The 15,754-nt window shown below is 39.4% G+C and overlaps 3 protein-coding genes across 4 annotated transcripts; 2 read left to right on the top strand and 1 right to left on the bottom strand.

Annotated features, from left to right (window-relative positions):
* The first annotated feature begins 165 nt into the window (after nucleotides 1–165).
* Nucleotides 166–15,530, top strand: LOC118427916 (inner centromere protein-like). Its single transcript, XM_035837881.1, has 13 exons — nucleotides 166–1,358; nucleotides 1,950–2,037; nucleotides 9,961–10,035; nucleotides 10,546–10,593; nucleotides 10,868–10,922; nucleotides 11,207–11,296; nucleotides 11,781–11,844; nucleotides 12,041–12,107; nucleotides 12,335–12,406; nucleotides 12,754–12,814; nucleotides 13,491–13,580; nucleotides 14,454–14,584; nucleotides 14,836–15,530. Exons 2-13 carry the CDS (start codon nucleotides 1,974–1,976, stop codon nucleotides 14,880–14,882), a joined length of 864 nt encoding a protein of 287 aa, XP_035693774.1. The 5' UTR covers nucleotides 166–1,358; nucleotides 1,950–1,973; the 3' UTR covers nucleotides 14,883–15,530.
* Nucleotides 2,168–6,583, top strand: LOC118427915. Of its 2 annotated transcripts, XM_035837879.1 has the most exons (4): nucleotides 2,169–2,449; nucleotides 3,230–3,338; nucleotides 3,671–3,738; nucleotides 4,110–6,583. In XM_035837879.1, the coding sequence occupies exons 1-4, from the start codon at nucleotides 2,239–2,241 to the stop codon at nucleotides 5,177–5,179; spliced, it is 1,458 nt and encodes a 485-aa protein (XP_035693772.1). In that variant the 5' UTR covers nucleotides 2,169–2,238; the 3' UTR covers nucleotides 5,180–6,583. The 2 variants fall into 2 exon arrangements, with proteins under 2 accessions (XP_035693773.1, XP_035693772.1); XM_035837880.1 differs by lacking the exons at nucleotides 3,230–3,338; nucleotides 3,671–3,738 and having other exon boundaries at nucleotides 2,168–2,449.
* On the bottom strand, nucleotides 4,414–9,200 carry LOC118427913. The gene is made up of 7 exons (XM_035837878.1): nucleotides 8,946–9,200; nucleotides 8,566–8,784; nucleotides 8,313–8,406; nucleotides 7,596–7,722; nucleotides 6,676–7,176; nucleotides 6,247–6,382; nucleotides 4,414–5,980 (listed from the first exon to the last, which is right to left on the bottom strand). The coding sequence occupies exons 1-7, from the start codon at nucleotides 9,115–9,117 to the stop codon at nucleotides 5,424–5,426; spliced, it is 1,806 nt and encodes a 601-aa protein (XP_035693771.1). The 5' UTR covers nucleotides 9,118–9,200; the 3' UTR covers nucleotides 4,414–5,423.
* Nucleotides 15,531–15,754: the final 224 nt, after the last annotated feature.

Here is a 15,754-nt window from a genome sequence, read left to right as displayed (position 1 = left end):
ACTTTTGATAAAGATTCCAGTACTGCGAAGAGTATCAAGTTAACTCTGGTTGCTCTAATTATTTATTGTTTTATCGCGTAAATTTGTGTTAAATGTCAGTCCATAGCCCGTGTAGAAAATGCACATGCCCATGAAGAAAAATCTTAACTCCAGTCAATTTATTTTTCGACTTGAGCCAAATCCTTAAAGCACTACAGCTAGTGACTACTAGTATTAGGCAGAAAGTAGTAATTTCCTTGTGTCCTTTTATGCTTAGTGTAATGTGCCAATATTTGTTTTTAGCTCTGAGGAAAAAAATGCATTTAATAGTCTTCAAGTCCTCTTGATTGGGCATGGGGGAGGCATACTCGATTTGGTAGATGAATAAAGGTTAGTTTAACAAGAGCCATGCTGGTCTACTTGGGGGAATAGCTGCAATTATTAAATCTTCTATGTTAAAGCAGGCCCTTACCTTGCTTTATGGTGTAGTTTGTAGTCTTCAAGCAGACCCTACGCTTTCTTAGAGATAGTATCAAAGCTGGCCAGTATAGCTGGCACCGGTGCCCGAGTGACTCCTTTTGGCTGGCATGCCGGCAATACTCCTTGGCCAGCTTTGATACTATCTCTAAGGCACCGTAGGGTCTGCTTGGAGACTGATAGTTTGTCCTTTTTAGAATGTGTCGGACACGAACTCCTATATATGATAGCTAGTCTGTACCATAGCCCTAGCTTGATAGTAAGTATGCTTTGCAAAAACTGAACGGTCTTTTGCTACCTCACAGTAGTTTGTTATCGGCAGAACCTTAAGCTTGTTTTGGTTGTCAGTTTTGACCACATCCGTACAGTGAGTCCTCTCGCCAAAATCTGCCTTATCTGAGAAAATAAAAGCTATCAACTCATTGTTCTCCAGCTGTTGCCATCCTGATATTTCATTGTGTGTGGGACGGAATGATTCATTTTTATTTTTTGTTCTTGACTTTCTATGTCGTTTAATATGCTCTGGTGATTTCTGTAAATTGATAATACAAAACGTATTTTTACAGTGATTTGATTTTGCTGTTGAAGGATTTTTATTGTCTATGAATGAACATAAGCTACATTTGTATCTCGTGGATGTCCTCACAGGAAACATGGACATTTGAATTAAAAGTTTTAAGTTACACTCAAAGAATAAAATTTTCCTGACTTTTGAGTTTCAATATTATCATATGATGCACATACTGTAGCCTTCAGTAGCCTTCCAGGTTTGGATAAGGTTGCGTCATACTCACGTGATTCCAATGGACCAATCAGATGCAAGGTATTTTGGCGCGAAACGTATGTTCTGAATTCGAAGCAGACGACATTCACCACAGACGGCAGGAGAGGGACGTTTTCAGGTGCCCGCCTTCAGATAAGGATTTCTTACTTCTTTTGGTGCATCTTGGAAGCGCCGTTGATGAACTCCGTCGCAGATGAAGATTAGTTTGCTGTCGATTTGTTTGGAAGGCCCAAAATATAAAGCTTTTTCGAAGAGTTTCGACCGGCGACGATTGTTGAAAGGGGGAGGGGGGCGAGACCGGTAGTGCTCTCGTGTTTCTATTACTAGTATTTCGTAAGTCAAATGGGGAGATAAAAATGACGTATAGATTGCTCTGTTCCATAATAAAAGATACTGAACTTTTGTTTTGATTTCTGAACGGTGTAAAAAAGTTTAAAAGTTGATCTTTTGACGAAATCAGACCTACGGTTATTCTATATGACTATAGTCTTTCCAGACCAACTACTCAAGTTATTTAATAGGGAGAATACTACTAGTAGTTTGCTCTAGTTTGGCGACGGTAAAAGGTTCAACCGGCCGGAGCCGAGGGGAAATGTTATTATTTTTACCTTAGCATTGACTGACTTTCCTTGCCAATAATTTATTCCCTTTTTTTTGCCGAATTGTAAAAGGTCCTTGATATTGTACGATCCGTATTTACTTTAAATAGGAAGGGCTGGTGGAGGCTAGGACGATGAGTGTGAAAGAACCGTTCCGAGTGGAAGACCTCCTCAGCAGTGTGCGCGAACTGCAGAAAGGTGAGCAGGCCTCCGAATTTACTTTTTTCCCTATCGTCCCAGAATTGTCCTGAAAATAAATGAAAGAATGACCTTTATACGAGCGATCGCGCTGACGTCACGGTTACGTCACGTGACGTCATGGTAGGCAAAAAGCTGCTGGTGGGCGAGGAGGCGGGCTGAACCCTCCTCGCCCACCAGTTGCGCGCGGGAAACGCAAACATGCCGACCAGTTGTTGTGCGCTGAATTGTACTAACCGGAAGGATAAAGGCAGTAGAAAGAAGTTTTTTAGAATCCCTGCGGAACCAGGACGAAGGGCTGCATGGCTTAGAGCCTTAAAAAGGTCAGATTTTGAGCAGGGAAAGAAAAACCCGACCGCGGCGTGGACACCACGAGGCCACGAGAGAGTGTGCAGCGACCATTTCATCTCAGGTTTGTGATCTATATGTTTTATATTTTGTTGTTGTCCCCCTTGCATAAATACATTTTTCGTGATGTAATAGTGTACTTTTCGTTACACATCTGCGGAAAGCTTAAGTAAGTTTTGTCGCTGATTCATGCCATATCAAGGATAGTGAATATTAATGTTACATGTATCAAAGTTTTACAGCGCGTCCACGTGGGAGGGGGGGGTCTGACTTATAAATAGTGGTAAAGTATCTGGGATGGACGTATACATATATAGTATACCAGAAGTATAACGTACATCACTTAACTGATTGACGAAGACATCTACAAATGTTTTAAAATGTCTTTAAAATCATCTACATCTACATGGGAATACCCCCAGATGGCCCCTACTGGAGCATATTGTGTGGGGAGGCCCCCAGCGGGTAGACCTCCACCTTGGTCCGGACCATTGTGGGATAGTGCAGGGGAAAGAAAGAACCAGACTGTGGAGTTTGATCCACTCACACCGGGATGATCCCCTGCTCTTTTCGATAAGTGTGGTGGGTTCTTTCAGTTTAACATGCCGAGGTGTGTAGCCGAAGCCAGGTACTCATTTTTCACCTTAGTGAAGTGAGGAAATAGGTGTAAAGTATGGTTTAAGTACCTTTCCCAAGGGCACTACAACAAAGTGACCTATCAGGGATTCCAACTCATACTTATCTTTGGATTATGAGTCCTACACCCTAACCACAAGACCAATTGCCACCTCATTTTAAAATCATGTTTATAATACTGACAAGTTCTTTGCTTCTTGCATTGCAGGGAACCCTTCTAAAGACCCTGCAGATCCAGATTACGTCCCAAGCTTGTTTAACCTCCCAACCTCAGCAAGTTGCAATCGTTCAAGAAACCCAGTTGCCAAGAAAGATCGGTAGGTAACATTGGGGTTTTCAATGTTTCTTTATTGAAATTTGATTTACTGCTCATGCTGTTCATGCAGGCAGGCTGTTCATGCCTGTGTGAAACATTGCTATACTCTACCTCCTTGCCTGAGAAGATGACCATGAAAGTTTTACCAAGGATTCAGTTAAATCTCACAAAGATCCTGTAAGTTACTCATGTTAGAGTTTACACCTAGTCAAATGTTTTATATTTCATAACATTCACAGCAGTAATCACTAAATGCTATGCTAACAGAATGTATGTAGGAAACAAAGCATGCAACTTTGATTTACAACTTACAACATGCTTCATTGTTTGCAGGTATATGCGTGCAGCAAAAAGGCTGCGGGTGTCATCAGAGAATGAAGCCCCACCTACATCACTAAATGGTAAGGGCATTACAGAGGGAATAAGAAAAGTGTCTAATGGATACAATCAGTAATCCTAAACATATAAATTCTTGATCAACAGTTTAATCTATCATTCTTGCTCAACAAGTAAATCTATCACTTGTCACTTATTCAACATGAATCACATACCATACACACAAGACTACTTGCTACAAAGTTTATCCGCTTGGTTTTCGGAGTGGGGATATAGATGTGAATCAAGTAGAGAAGCATGCAACCTGCATGAGTAAAATATTGAAACAACAATACATACATATGAATCAGAGTTTAGAACATTCAGTTCAGTTCAGATATATGACACTCATAATCACATAGCACTTTCATTGAACTTCGGATTTGCTTTATTTCAGATGAAGAAATGATCGCTGACCCTCCTCCTGAAAGTGTAGAGACTCTGAGAGACCCCCTTCCTGAAAGTGTAGAGACTCTGAGAGAACAGCTCACAAAAGTACAAGAGGAGAAATGTAAGTTGGAACAGTTTTGCGAGTCCCTTCAAAGTGAAGCTGACAACCTTAGGGAAGAACGTGATCACCTTCAAGAACAAATCAAGAAATCATCAACATCAGCCTCCAATCTCACAGATGCAAAATGCAAGCTCTTCACTGGAATACCTACTGTTGCACTGTTTATGTTTGTGTTTAGACTTGTTAGTGATTTCATTGCTCCTCTAAAGTCCATGTGTCAGCAGGATCAAATACTCATGACTCTCATGAAGTTGAGACTAGGCCTCAAAAATGCTGATCTAGCTTTGAGATTTAGTGTTTCTGCCTCCACAGTTTCAAAAGTCATAAACCGTTGTATTCCAATCTTAGCTGTCCGACTAAAGTTCCTGATTCATTGGCCGTCCAAGGAAACCGTAAAGCGCAATCTTCCCAAAAATTTTCGGAAAAAAAAATACTCAAACTGTAGAGTCATCATTGATTGCTCAGAGATTTTCACTGAGAGGCCATACAATTTAAAGACCCGAGCAAAGACCTGGAGTAACTACAAACACCATCATACGTTCAAATTTCTGGTAGGTATTACACCTTATGGAGCAGTGTCATTTCTGTCCAGTTCCTGGGGTGGAAGAATTTCTGATAAAGACATTACGCTAAAAAGTCGTTTCTATAACAAAGTGGAATATGGTGATATGATTATGGCAGATCGGGGATTCACCATTTCTGAGGAACTTGCCCTGAAAGGAGCAACACTAGTTATGCCACCATTTACCACAGGAAGGAAACAACTCCCGGGGCGTATCGTCCAAGATGCCAGACAGATATCAACTCTAAGAATTCATGTAGAACGTGCAATTGAAAGAATCAAGAACTTCCAAATTCTCAGCCAAATCTGTCCATTAACATTTGCCCCTCTACTCAGTGACAGTGTTGTTATCTGTGCGGCTCTTACAAACTTACTTCCAAAGCTAATCAAGTAATTTTTAATGGCAATGTTGTCTGCACGAGCTGGCCTTTTCTGTATATCAAAATACTGAGATTGAAGGTAAAATGTTAAAGGGACACAAAACAAATTTTTGGGAAGCCCACTACAATATAATAAGTATACCACAAAGTACAATTCTTACTTGTTTTACATTAGTTTTTTAAAACATGACATAAAACTGTAAAATGCCTTCTATTGTTATACTAGTATTTTTAGTATTTCAAACTGTCCAGTAGGATTTAGCATTGACAACTGGGACAGAACCAATGGCCCCTTGGTTTTCTCTTGATGCCAACACATTTGTAATGGAACCATTCTGACTCACATTCATTGTTATCACACTTTACCATCCTACCATATGCTGGTTTCTGACAAGAACAGTAACGTTTGTTTGGGTCATCATCTTCCTGGAAAGTCACATCTACTCCAGAGTCTCCACACTGTAACTTGTGGGTCAGTATCTCAGGGATAAGACTGGACTTTACAAACTGGACACATGTAGACAACATTACATTTAACAGTGACTGGTCCCTTGGAACATTTACTACAACCATGCCTGCATTAGTCCACACTACAAAATCACATGTTGAGACACCGGTAACCAGCATATGTGTCTGGACTTGGGTGTAATATCTGTGCCCTGTCTTTAGCTTACAATCCTTATCTAAACAGTAGTTGGCATCTGATAGACACAGATCTGCAGCAGGATAGATGTCCCTGTACTTGTATGGGCACTTGATCTCAATCACAGTTCTTCCATGGCATGAACACTGTCTCATCCCATCAGGAGATGCACCTATATATACAACAGTAATGTTCAAATTAGTGGCAAAGTTTCTGATATTTCAAACATGAACATAATGTACTTACTTTTGATACTTGCCAAATGCTGCAAATGGCACATATTCACTTGGTACGAATACAGTGCAATTGTTAAAACAAGTACATGTATTTCATTGTTACATCAACAAAATCATAAGTCAATTAGACATTGTGTAGTTGGTACTCAATTACATGTACTATACTTCATAAGTTTGAAGTAAGAGCCAAAATTAGCTATACCTATGAAGGGAAAATCCTTGTAGAGAATGAGCCCCACTTCCTCCAATTTCACATCCTTGCAGATGCACAAGGTAGCTTCCAGGTACTGTTGCCTTGCCTTCTCCTCCTGTTTCATCCCCCATTGTATAGCTGGAACCTGAAAGTGAAATTCCCTATTTAGAATTTCTGACATAGAAAGCACAAATGAATTACATCTCTAATATGACACTATCTCGCATTGACTGAACATTTAGACTGTCACACTTTGCAGAAATATTTAGACTCCTGGTATTGTTTAAATCCAAATAAAGATCAGAGCTACACTTGCTCTGGGATTATTATGGTACATGTTCCAATATACAGGGTAATGTTGTCTCTTTGTGTGCCTTAATTACCTACGAAAAATGGCTTCCTGCAAGTGTACACTGTACTAGTTTTCAGTTAACTCACTTGGCTCAAATCCTTGCAGTCATATTGCATGACCTTCCGTACTGCAGTGGTGGGGTTTGATGCATGAAGGACATCATGCATGGATGTAGAAGTCACACGACCCTTGCGTTGCTGACGCCATAAAGCAGACTTGGACTGCCCCACTGTAGCTTTGTTGAGGTTTGTGATTTGCTCGGGGTTGCACCGAACATCCTCAAGGATGCTGTCTACACTAACACTAGTAACAGGGACTTTGGCTGGATGACAAGACCTGTATACCACAGGGGGAAGCGTCTCTGTGTTGACATCTGACTCATCTTCTGATGCTGTGTCTGTGTCCTCCTCCTCTTTAATGACAGCACTGGCAGTGGGACACAGCTTCCTCAGTTGTGAGAAAGCAGAAGCGGCCTCTTCTTCACTGAGTGGTGGCACATCACACTGCGGCTTCCGGCGCGCCTTCTTGATCTGGACTCCATGTTTAGGGTGCGAAAAGTCCATGTCCTCAGCCCTTTGTGGATCAACCTGAAAGAAATAATCCACAAAATGAATTATCAATAATATATGTGAGAAAAAGCATTATACAGTGGCCATGTCAGATATTACACTTTACAAAGAGGAACATCTTAGCCTGCAGTCCAACCTTGTTGTGCTTTAGTTCGCTCCCAAAGGTCGCTACCCCATGGCATTGACGGGGTAGCCACCGTTGGGAGTGGACTAAAGCACAACAAGGCTGGACTCCAGGCTAGGAACATCTACTATATTGCTGTAAATCTATAGTGTAGGGCTATATATTGTGAATTGGATACATGTAAATGCCACATGATTTTGTAGAAGCAAAGAAATCCATTCATTAATGTAAGTTATAACAGTCTACTTAGGCAAAAAAATTGTAGACATTGAAAAAAATTCTACTCAATTATAATGCCCAAATATGAACAGACCTTATCTTTGTAATATTTGTTCCACACGGCCTTTCTGCTGGTGCATGACGTCCGTTTTTCCTGAAGAGACCTGGAGGCCTCCACTGCGAACAGCAGTGCAGCCACATGGCTGCAGACCTCTCCCAATCTACATTGAAATATAACAAAAAATGAGTATACATTATAGGTACTATAGTCAGGAGCAATTTTAGAGTTAATGGTAAAAGGAACGGATAAGTTGGCCAGCTTCACAGTACAATGAAAGATTTGCCTTATCTTCTCATTATGGAAGTCTCTGTGATATTTGAATATTTCTACTATATACACATTTCTTTTAGCATTATCTACATCTACATGATGATATGTGTTAGTATACTCACTCTCAGGAACTGTTGATAACTCCAAATTACCTAGAAAACGAAACACATCAACAAGTAAAACCTGCAACAAGAACATCAACAAGAAGAAATGCATTTGCAACAGGTACAAATACAACTGGAAACCATCAAGCACAAGAACATGAACCAAGGAAAAAAATTAAGACAGTTATCTTGCCACATACAAACTGCATGGTCGCTCCTCCCTGGAAATATACGGAGGAACATTTACAGGTGAGTACTAGTTTGACTTTCATTATTTCTAAAACTGTTTCTTGCCATGGACCTCATCTGACGAGAACACTGTTAGATAAAAATGTGACTTTTTGGATATGATGGTCAATGCAGTTATATTACCTACCCTGCCATACAAGTGCAGTGAGCTGCCATGACATAACCCTCTTTTTTGGTCAAACACACCCATGGGTTGTGAGGAGTCTCTGTTACTCTCTGTCCTGAAACACAAATGTAACAGAAAAAAAAGATAATACAGTAAATATAAAAACGTATCTGACAGTTAAATACTAATCACGCATCTCATTCTTCATCTTCAAGAGTTCTCACTACAGGTACATGTAAGTAGAAATATTGTTCCAATGCACTCCAACACCCACCTGGCACAACCTTGGCCTTAAGGAAGCAGACCTTCACATTTTTTCCAATAGGGTGGTACCTGCACTCCCTCACATGGCCACTTATAAAGAGATTGTACGCCTCCAGGGATTTATAGGCTTTCATGGCTTCTCCGTTAAACGGACCTGGAGCCTCGATTAGGTAGGTGTAGATGCACCCATAGTCCGTATCTGGCCAGAGGCTCAAATCATCCTTCCAACCTGTATAACATACAAATGATAATAAACATAACGTTACGTAGCCAGAATTTCTAGAGATTAGCAACAAACACATTTACACTTACTCATGTTTTTGTAACCTTTATCTGACACAAAAATCTACCTTATCAAAATCTAGAAACACATGTACACATGATCCTCACCTGTCAGACTGTATGGGTCAGGTAGGCGTACACCGTCACCAGTCACCGCCGAACCAGTCACTTCCGGGTTTGAACTATCGCCGGCGTCTTCGACACTTACCATTAATTTCTCAAAATACCTGGTTCGGTCATTAGGCTCCAAAGAGCTAATGTAGCTGTTTGAAGAACTCATATTGATTAAACGTATTAATTAAACCACATTAGGAACAGAAATATAACAGCCCGGAACGGATGACAGAAAGCCCGTACGGCGGGAAAATCAAAACAACCGGAAACACATGACGGAAGTCAAGAGGGCAAGGGTCATTTTCTCCCAAAATATTACACAAGAAAAAAAAAAAAAAAGACTAAGAAGTAGTGAAAAAAATACAAAATCTGAAAAAATCCCATGGATGCGATAAAAACGTGGCTGAAAATGCGCAAATTCGCGTAAACAGTACGATCTGCTTCCGCGCCGGTATGCTAATTAGTAATCTGATCTCCTAACGCTTTTTGCCTACCAGTCAGCGCTCGTGCGCCGAATACCCCGGATGTAAACAATAACAGCGATTGCTCGTATTGACAATATATTGTACATTCATGTCTCAACAGGCTAGGTACAGGTCACTGATAGCAGACATAACAGGCATATACAGAAAAGCAATAAGATACAATTTAACTATTTAAAGGTGCTAAGCTAATTCTTCTTGTGCAATTGTATACTAGTATATCAAAACAGATAAAGTATCATCAACAATATCAAGGTTCATTGGCATGTTTCTTCATGTAATACATGATTGATAAGGAAATGATTTTATGCTTCCAGTAAAGCAATCTCAACATCTTTGAAAATGTGAATGAATATGTCACATTTCAAAGTATGATCCATGTTCCTATGAAATTATGAATATGTAGAATGAGATATTTTATTTGAGGATGACTTCCTAAAAAAGTCTGTAAGAGAAAATATCAGAACAAAGTCAGCAAACAAAGAGTTTTAGTTTGTTGGACATTTGGTGATACATTTTCCTTGCAGAAAAGTCGTTGCTGGAACATGAACTAGCTGAAGCTAAGAGGAGGACGAAGGAGACAGAGAACAAACTTGATGAAGGTCAGGGTTTGAAATTCAGTTTAATATGAAATATATCTTAAACAATACAGTTTGTTAAGAAGATTACAGTGCTCGAAATACTTTTTCAGCCAGGTTGCCGCCCGAGTCAAAAGCCAGGTCGCCGCCATCAAAATTTCAGGTTGTCCCACTTCCAAAATTACTTTCAAATCAGCTACTTATACATTATCTTTTCTTCTAGTTACAGTCTTTCCAACTGGCTGCTGTAAAACTTATGCACATAGATAGGGCAAAAGCAGTGTTCCAACTGCAAAATTTCAGGTTGTGCAGTGTGCAACCTGGGTTTAAATGAAGTTGTGCGAAGCAAAATGTGGTTGCATTTGCAAGTGAGCAAGTGGGTATTTTGGGCACTGGATTACTTTCTTTTTCTGAATGTTTTTTGTCTCTTTTGAATGCATTATTGCATTATTACACTTTATATATTCTGACCAATGCTGTGCATTTTCTAAGACATTTAGATAGCCCAGTTTCTTGTTCTTTCTCCTATTGCAGTGAGTCAACAGCATCGGCAGATCTCTGTCCTCTACAACAAGATGGTTGGTAAGTGGGGTAATCCCGTTTAAACGTTCCACTCCAACTTTACAAACACACATGATCGAAATAAACAAACAAACAAACAAACAAACACAGAGAATCTGTGTGTGTGTGTGTGTGTGTGTGTGTGTGTGTATGCTGTGCACACAAGTGAGTGTATGTGTTTGTGTGTGTGTGCATATGTGTGTGTGTGCATGTGAAAACGTAGTATTGTACGCTGCCGTATCCTGTTGTGTTTTAGAGACACTAAACTTTCTCCTTTTTCTTTTTACACTTCTAGAGACCTTAAAAATTGCAAAGCACAAGGTGGACCAATCACAGCAGATGGCAGATAAGTAAGGAATAGCAAAGATACTTTCTTTGTTGAATAACAATATTGAAAATGGGGTATTTAATTCTACTTGAGTCGCTGACTGAAGTCAATAGATTTTTAATCTACCAATAAATTTATGCTGAAAAGCAGTTACTCAAGCAACTGGATATGATTGTTTATATGGTCAGATGTTTCAGACACCATATAATGTCTTTCGTCAGTGTCATTTCATAACAAAATTAAATACGAGTAGTGTTCAAGCTGACCAGGTTTGCCATTCTTAAAGTTTCTACATTCTGTCTTTAGTCAGGAACAAGTGAACCAAGATAAGCGAGCCAGTCTGACAGAACTTAACTCCAGCATTGAGCAGGAGGTACAGAGGCAGAGGCAGTACAGGTGAGGTTCACCTAATTAACTTTTCTTTTACAACAAAAAATTTGGTGTTTTTAGTGTTTTGTCCCATATAGATAGCTTTAGTACCATTTTGGTTAGGCCCCTGTTTTCTGCACATTGATTGCATTAATTAGACTCTTTGATCCTTACTTTTTAGATTAGAATATAATGCAAAAATAATAGAGTAATTGAAAAGACAGCAAAACACACAAAATATTTTTAAAGATTAGTTTTGTATCTATGGAATTCGAAGAGTATTCTGTTGGAGTTTTGGTCACACAACACTATAGTGGAAAGGGAATGTCAGTTCACGACATTGTATAACCGCTCAAACAGACCTAAAGCTAAACTAACCAGAGTATTACTGTCTTTGTTTGGTCCCACACTTTATTTATCGCCTAATATGTTGATGCAGTTGATTCCTATGAACGATTGATTGATTGATTGATTGATTGATAGATCCCAATGTCTGAAATTTCTCCTCCAGTCGCGAGTTTGAGAGTCAGCTGGATGAATTGACTGATGCCTCTCATCATGCCTGGCTATACTTCGTAAGTCTTGCCTCTTTCATGACACTGCCACAATGTTATTTGCAACTTCCTAAAATGTCGACATTGAAGGAAAACTTAAGAGAAAATTTGGAAAGAAAGGTTGAAGTATTCCAGAATGTTCAGAATGTGGATAAGGGTGCAGTAAAATTTTGTTGAAAAATTTTGACTTCCATGTGGTGCTTGTTTCTTTTCCTAGAAGGCTGAGTCTATCGAGAAAGAGCTTCTGGATCTTGAAGCCATGAAGACAGAAGCTGAAAGATTAGGTAATTATAGTCTCCTAATATGAAAAAAAAATGTTAAGATTCCTGTTATCTGACCAACCCTAGCAAAAACCCGATTCTAGTATTTTGTGGTTGATCGCTAGCACTGACAAGGGACTTAGAATTTCTTCCGGTCCTGTCCCTGGTGCTGAAAAGTTCGTGTTGTGCAAAACAAGCTTTCCACTGGAGAAAATCATGAGAAAAATTGATCAATCATTGTCATTTGACAGCTGAACAACAAGAAGAGGAAGTATCAGCTCTCACAGAACGACTCAATGACATCAAGCTACAGCAGGGGATTGGTGAGCAAGTTTTACTTACTTGTGCAGCAGTACTCTTACATTTTTCGTCAATTGTATCCCTGAAACTTCTCAGTATGGAACAGATGCTAAAGTTTGGGTACAGGGGACATTTTCTCGAAGATTGCTACAATGCAAAGGAATGAAATGTGCAGCTCTTCTTTGCAACTGAATGTAAAACTTGCATTGTTTCAGTTAATAGAAATTTTTCTTCTAACAGTGTCATATTTTTAAAGGTAAATTTTTGAAGACTGTTGCAAAGGTCTTCGGTTCTTTGGTCTTAGGAAGATGTCACCTACAGTTTTTATAACGTAATTTTTTTTGCTGTGAATAAACCCAAACTGTTCCAGATACATCCATGGATGAGTCACAGGAGGACCTTATTCCATATGAGATGCAGCAGAACTTGTAGTGAGTCAGTGACCAAAAACATAGAACATGTTGAATCTGTCGGGTTGCTTGTTATCGATTTTATTTGAGGAAACTATGTTTAGGATTTTTTATTGGAATTGTTCTGTTGTAAGTAGAATACAGTAACTTTAAAAGTTTTGTTGCACTGTTTAGTGGGTCCTTGACTTGGCAGACCTGTATTTTTCATTCATTCATTTATTCATTTTGTTTGTTCGTCTGTTCTTTCCTTCCTTCCTTCCTTTGCCTGTGAAGCTGGTCTGTTACACCAAAGGGCATTTATACTGGCTATATTATACTGTAAATGCATTTAAGTTTGCGGGGATTTAATTTCGCGGTAGCGGGTAAATGGACTTTTTGCGGTGGTTTTAATTTCGCGGTAGCACCATGCATTGTAGTCTCTTACTGTTATAGAAAAATGTTCGCGGTGGTTTTAAATTCGCGGGAAGCGGCCGCCGCAAAAACCGCGAACATTAATCCACCGCGAACATTTCTGCATTTACAGTAGATACAGATTACTTCCTTCATTCAATCATTTGATCAATCATCAATTAATTAGATCATTTGTTCATTCATCCATTCATTCATTCATCCGTTCATTTATTCATTCATCATCACTCTCATTCACCCATTCATTTCTTTATGTACTTGCTGATTTCTTCCTGCCCTCCGACCACAGTAGGATGTTCTATGCAGAGAATGACATGATCCATGGACTGCAGACTGCCATCAACACCACCTACAACATGCTGCAGACCAAGCTACAAAGGTTAGTACAACACTCACACTAACCCAACACCACCTACAACATGCTGCAGACCAAGCTACAAAGGTTAGTACAACACTCACACTAACCCAACACCACCTACAACATGCTGCAGACCAAGCTGCAAAGGTTAGTACAACACTCACACTAACCCAACACCACCTACAACATGCTGCAGACCAAGCTGCAAAGGTTAGTACAACACTCACACTAACCCAACACCACCTACAACATGCTGCAGACCAAGCTGCAAAGGTTAGTACAACACTCACACTAACCCAACACCACCTACAACATGCTGCAGACCAAGCTCCAAAGGTTAGTACAGCACTCACACTAACCCAACACCACCTACAACATGCTGCAGACCAAGCTACAAAGGTTAGTATAACACTCACACTAACCCAACACCACCTACAACATGCTGCAGACCAAGCTGCAAAGGTTAGCAGGCATCTAAAATGGAAATATTCAGCCCCCTGTCACAAAATCAGGACCTTCCCATTACTTTGTTCCTGACCACTTGCGAAGCAATCTCAGCACTGGGTTTGGAGTAGCTTGGAATCATCCTACAATTATTCTAGCTCCAGTTTTCCCCCTTTTACAGTAGAAATGACTTTCCTGACTTTGATTCGTAGAAATGTAAAGTTTGCTTTTGCATATGACTTAAATTGTACTTGGCCACACAACTCCCAACCTCGAATGACCTTGCTTGCGACTAACTCCAGACTATGGTCTGGAGAAGGCTGGGAGGCCATAGCCAGCTATGAAAGAGGTCTGACTAAAAACAGAGGGCTGGGAGGAAACTTTGTGTTTGACTAATATATATATATTCCCTCCATTAATTGTTTTATTTCAAATCTACCCCCCTCCCAGGTTGCGTCAGTGGGAGAACCCGGGTGATGATAGCCAGGACTGGTCCATGTGTGGGGCTGATGCGGGGGAGGGCAGGTCTCCTGTCGTGACGGACAATCCCAAACCTGCTGAGAATATGCAGCAGATTGAAGGTGCTTTCAGGCATTTTATTTAGATAAAATTTCTCTTCTTTCTAATAGAATACTCAAAGTATGATCATAATAATGATTCACATAACAAGCTTTCTCCTTCTGTTCTTTGTTTCATTCATTGTAAGTTCTAGAAACTTACCCCACAGAATTTTGTTGCTAATATATGTGTAGATGCCATAACCTGATGCCATATTATTAATCCATATTCCTTTCCCTTGTAATTATTGGAACCATTGACTTATCATGTCTAGGTAGCACAGATGTGGAACTGAGTGAAGAGGCAAGACAAGCTGTCTAGGCAGCAAATCTCAATGTTCAATGGGAAGAAGTTTCAAGAAGAATAAGAAGTTTACGAATAAGAATGTTCAATAAGCAGTGGACGATGTTTAAGTAAGATATCTAGAAAATGGTTCGTTGAGACTCTGTACATTGTCTAAAGGGCACGTACATTGTCTAAAGGTTCGGTTGAAATTCTTAGTTAGCTGCTGTAAGGTTTTATGTCAACTATACATCAGTTGTTTTGTAATGATGTAAATAAGCATGTCAGTGGTACGCAATAACTTCTTTGAAATTACTATCATCTTCTGTGACTAAAAGATATCCTTTGTTAGGAAATGTAACAAGAAACAACCACAACTTTTTAAAAACTCAAACCACGTTTTTATTTCTAAAGTTGTCTTTTCTCTTTACACAGTGCTTTGTGGTATCAGAATAATGTATTTTTTACATATGATTAAGAAACAACATTTTCTTAAAAAGGTGGTATACAAGGCACTTTGAAGTGAATTAGAGCAATTTCTGGTGTATAATCTAGTATTGGACTAAATTTTATCTTTGTTGCTCAAGACTTTGGTCATAAAGGATCTTTATATACATGGAATAAATGTTAAGAATTCATAAAACCAACACCATTATATAAACATGTTATACATGAAGTAACTTTACTTAAAACATACTCTTGGGTTAAGCTTAAGGCACAATACATTTCTGCAAGAATTCAATGCTGACAAAAGGTTTTGTTCTATACATGTTAAGAATTCTTGGCCTGGTTGTAGAATGGTGTAAATATACATGGTGTTCACTACAGTTCCTTATATTGTAATGTAAGGCACATTAAACGTTACATTGAACAGGACTTTCTTTTGGCCATAACAACTTTATAACACGTTT

Source organism: Branchiostoma floridae, chromosome 12 (assembly GCF_000003815.2).
Source record: "Branchiostoma floridae strain S238N-H82 chromosome 12, Bfl_VNyyK, whole genome shotgun sequence".
NCBI lineage: Eukaryota > Metazoa > Chordata > Leptocardii > Amphioxiformes > Branchiostomatidae > Branchiostoma > Branchiostoma floridae.
Note: the sequence above shows the minus strand (reverse complement) of the source record. Positions and strands in the feature narration are given on the sequence as shown.

What these genes read in the sequence shown, in the direction of transcription:
- LOC118427916 (XM_035837881.1), top strand. Translation starts at nt 1,974, where the DNA reads ATGAGTGTGAAAGAACCGTTCCGAGTGGAAGACCTCCTCAGCAGTGTG. An exon ending in GACAGAAGCTGAAAGATTAG is followed by an intron (nt 12,108 to 12,334) that starts GTAATTATAGTC and finishes GTCATTTGACAG; the next exon opens with CTGAACAACAAGAAGAGGAA. An exon ending in CTGCAGACCAAGCTACAAAG is followed by an intron (nt 13,581 to 14,453) that starts GTTAGTACAACA and finishes CCCCCCTCCCAG; the next exon opens with GTTGCGTCAGTGGGAGAACC.
- LOC118427915 (XM_035837879.1), top strand. Translation starts at nt 2,239, where the DNA reads ATGCCGACCAGTTGTTGTGCGCTGAATTGTACTAACCGGAAGGATAAA. An exon ending in CAGCGACCATTTCATCTCAG is followed by an intron (nt 2,450 to 3,229) that starts GTTTGTGATCTA and finishes CTTGCATTGCAG; the next exon opens with GGAACCCTTCTAAAGACCCT. An exon ending in CCAGTTGCCAAGAAAGATCG is followed by an intron (nt 3,339 to 3,670) that starts GTAGGTAACATT and finishes CATTGTTTGCAG; the next exon opens with GTATATGCGTGCAGCAAAAA.
- LOC118427913 (XM_035837878.1), bottom strand. Translation starts at nt 9,117, where the DNA reads ATGAGTTCTTCAAACAGCTACATTAGCTCTTTGGAGCCTAATGACCGA. An exon ending in ACAAATATTACAAAGATAAG is followed by an intron (nt 7,177 to 7,595) that starts GTCTGTTCATAT and finishes TATTTCTTTCAG; the next exon opens with GTTGATCCACAAAGGGCTGA. An exon ending in CAAGGATTTTCCCTTCATAG is followed by an intron (nt 5,981 to 6,246) that starts GTATAGCTAATT and finishes TTGTATATATAG; the next exon opens with GTGCATCTCCTGATGGGATG.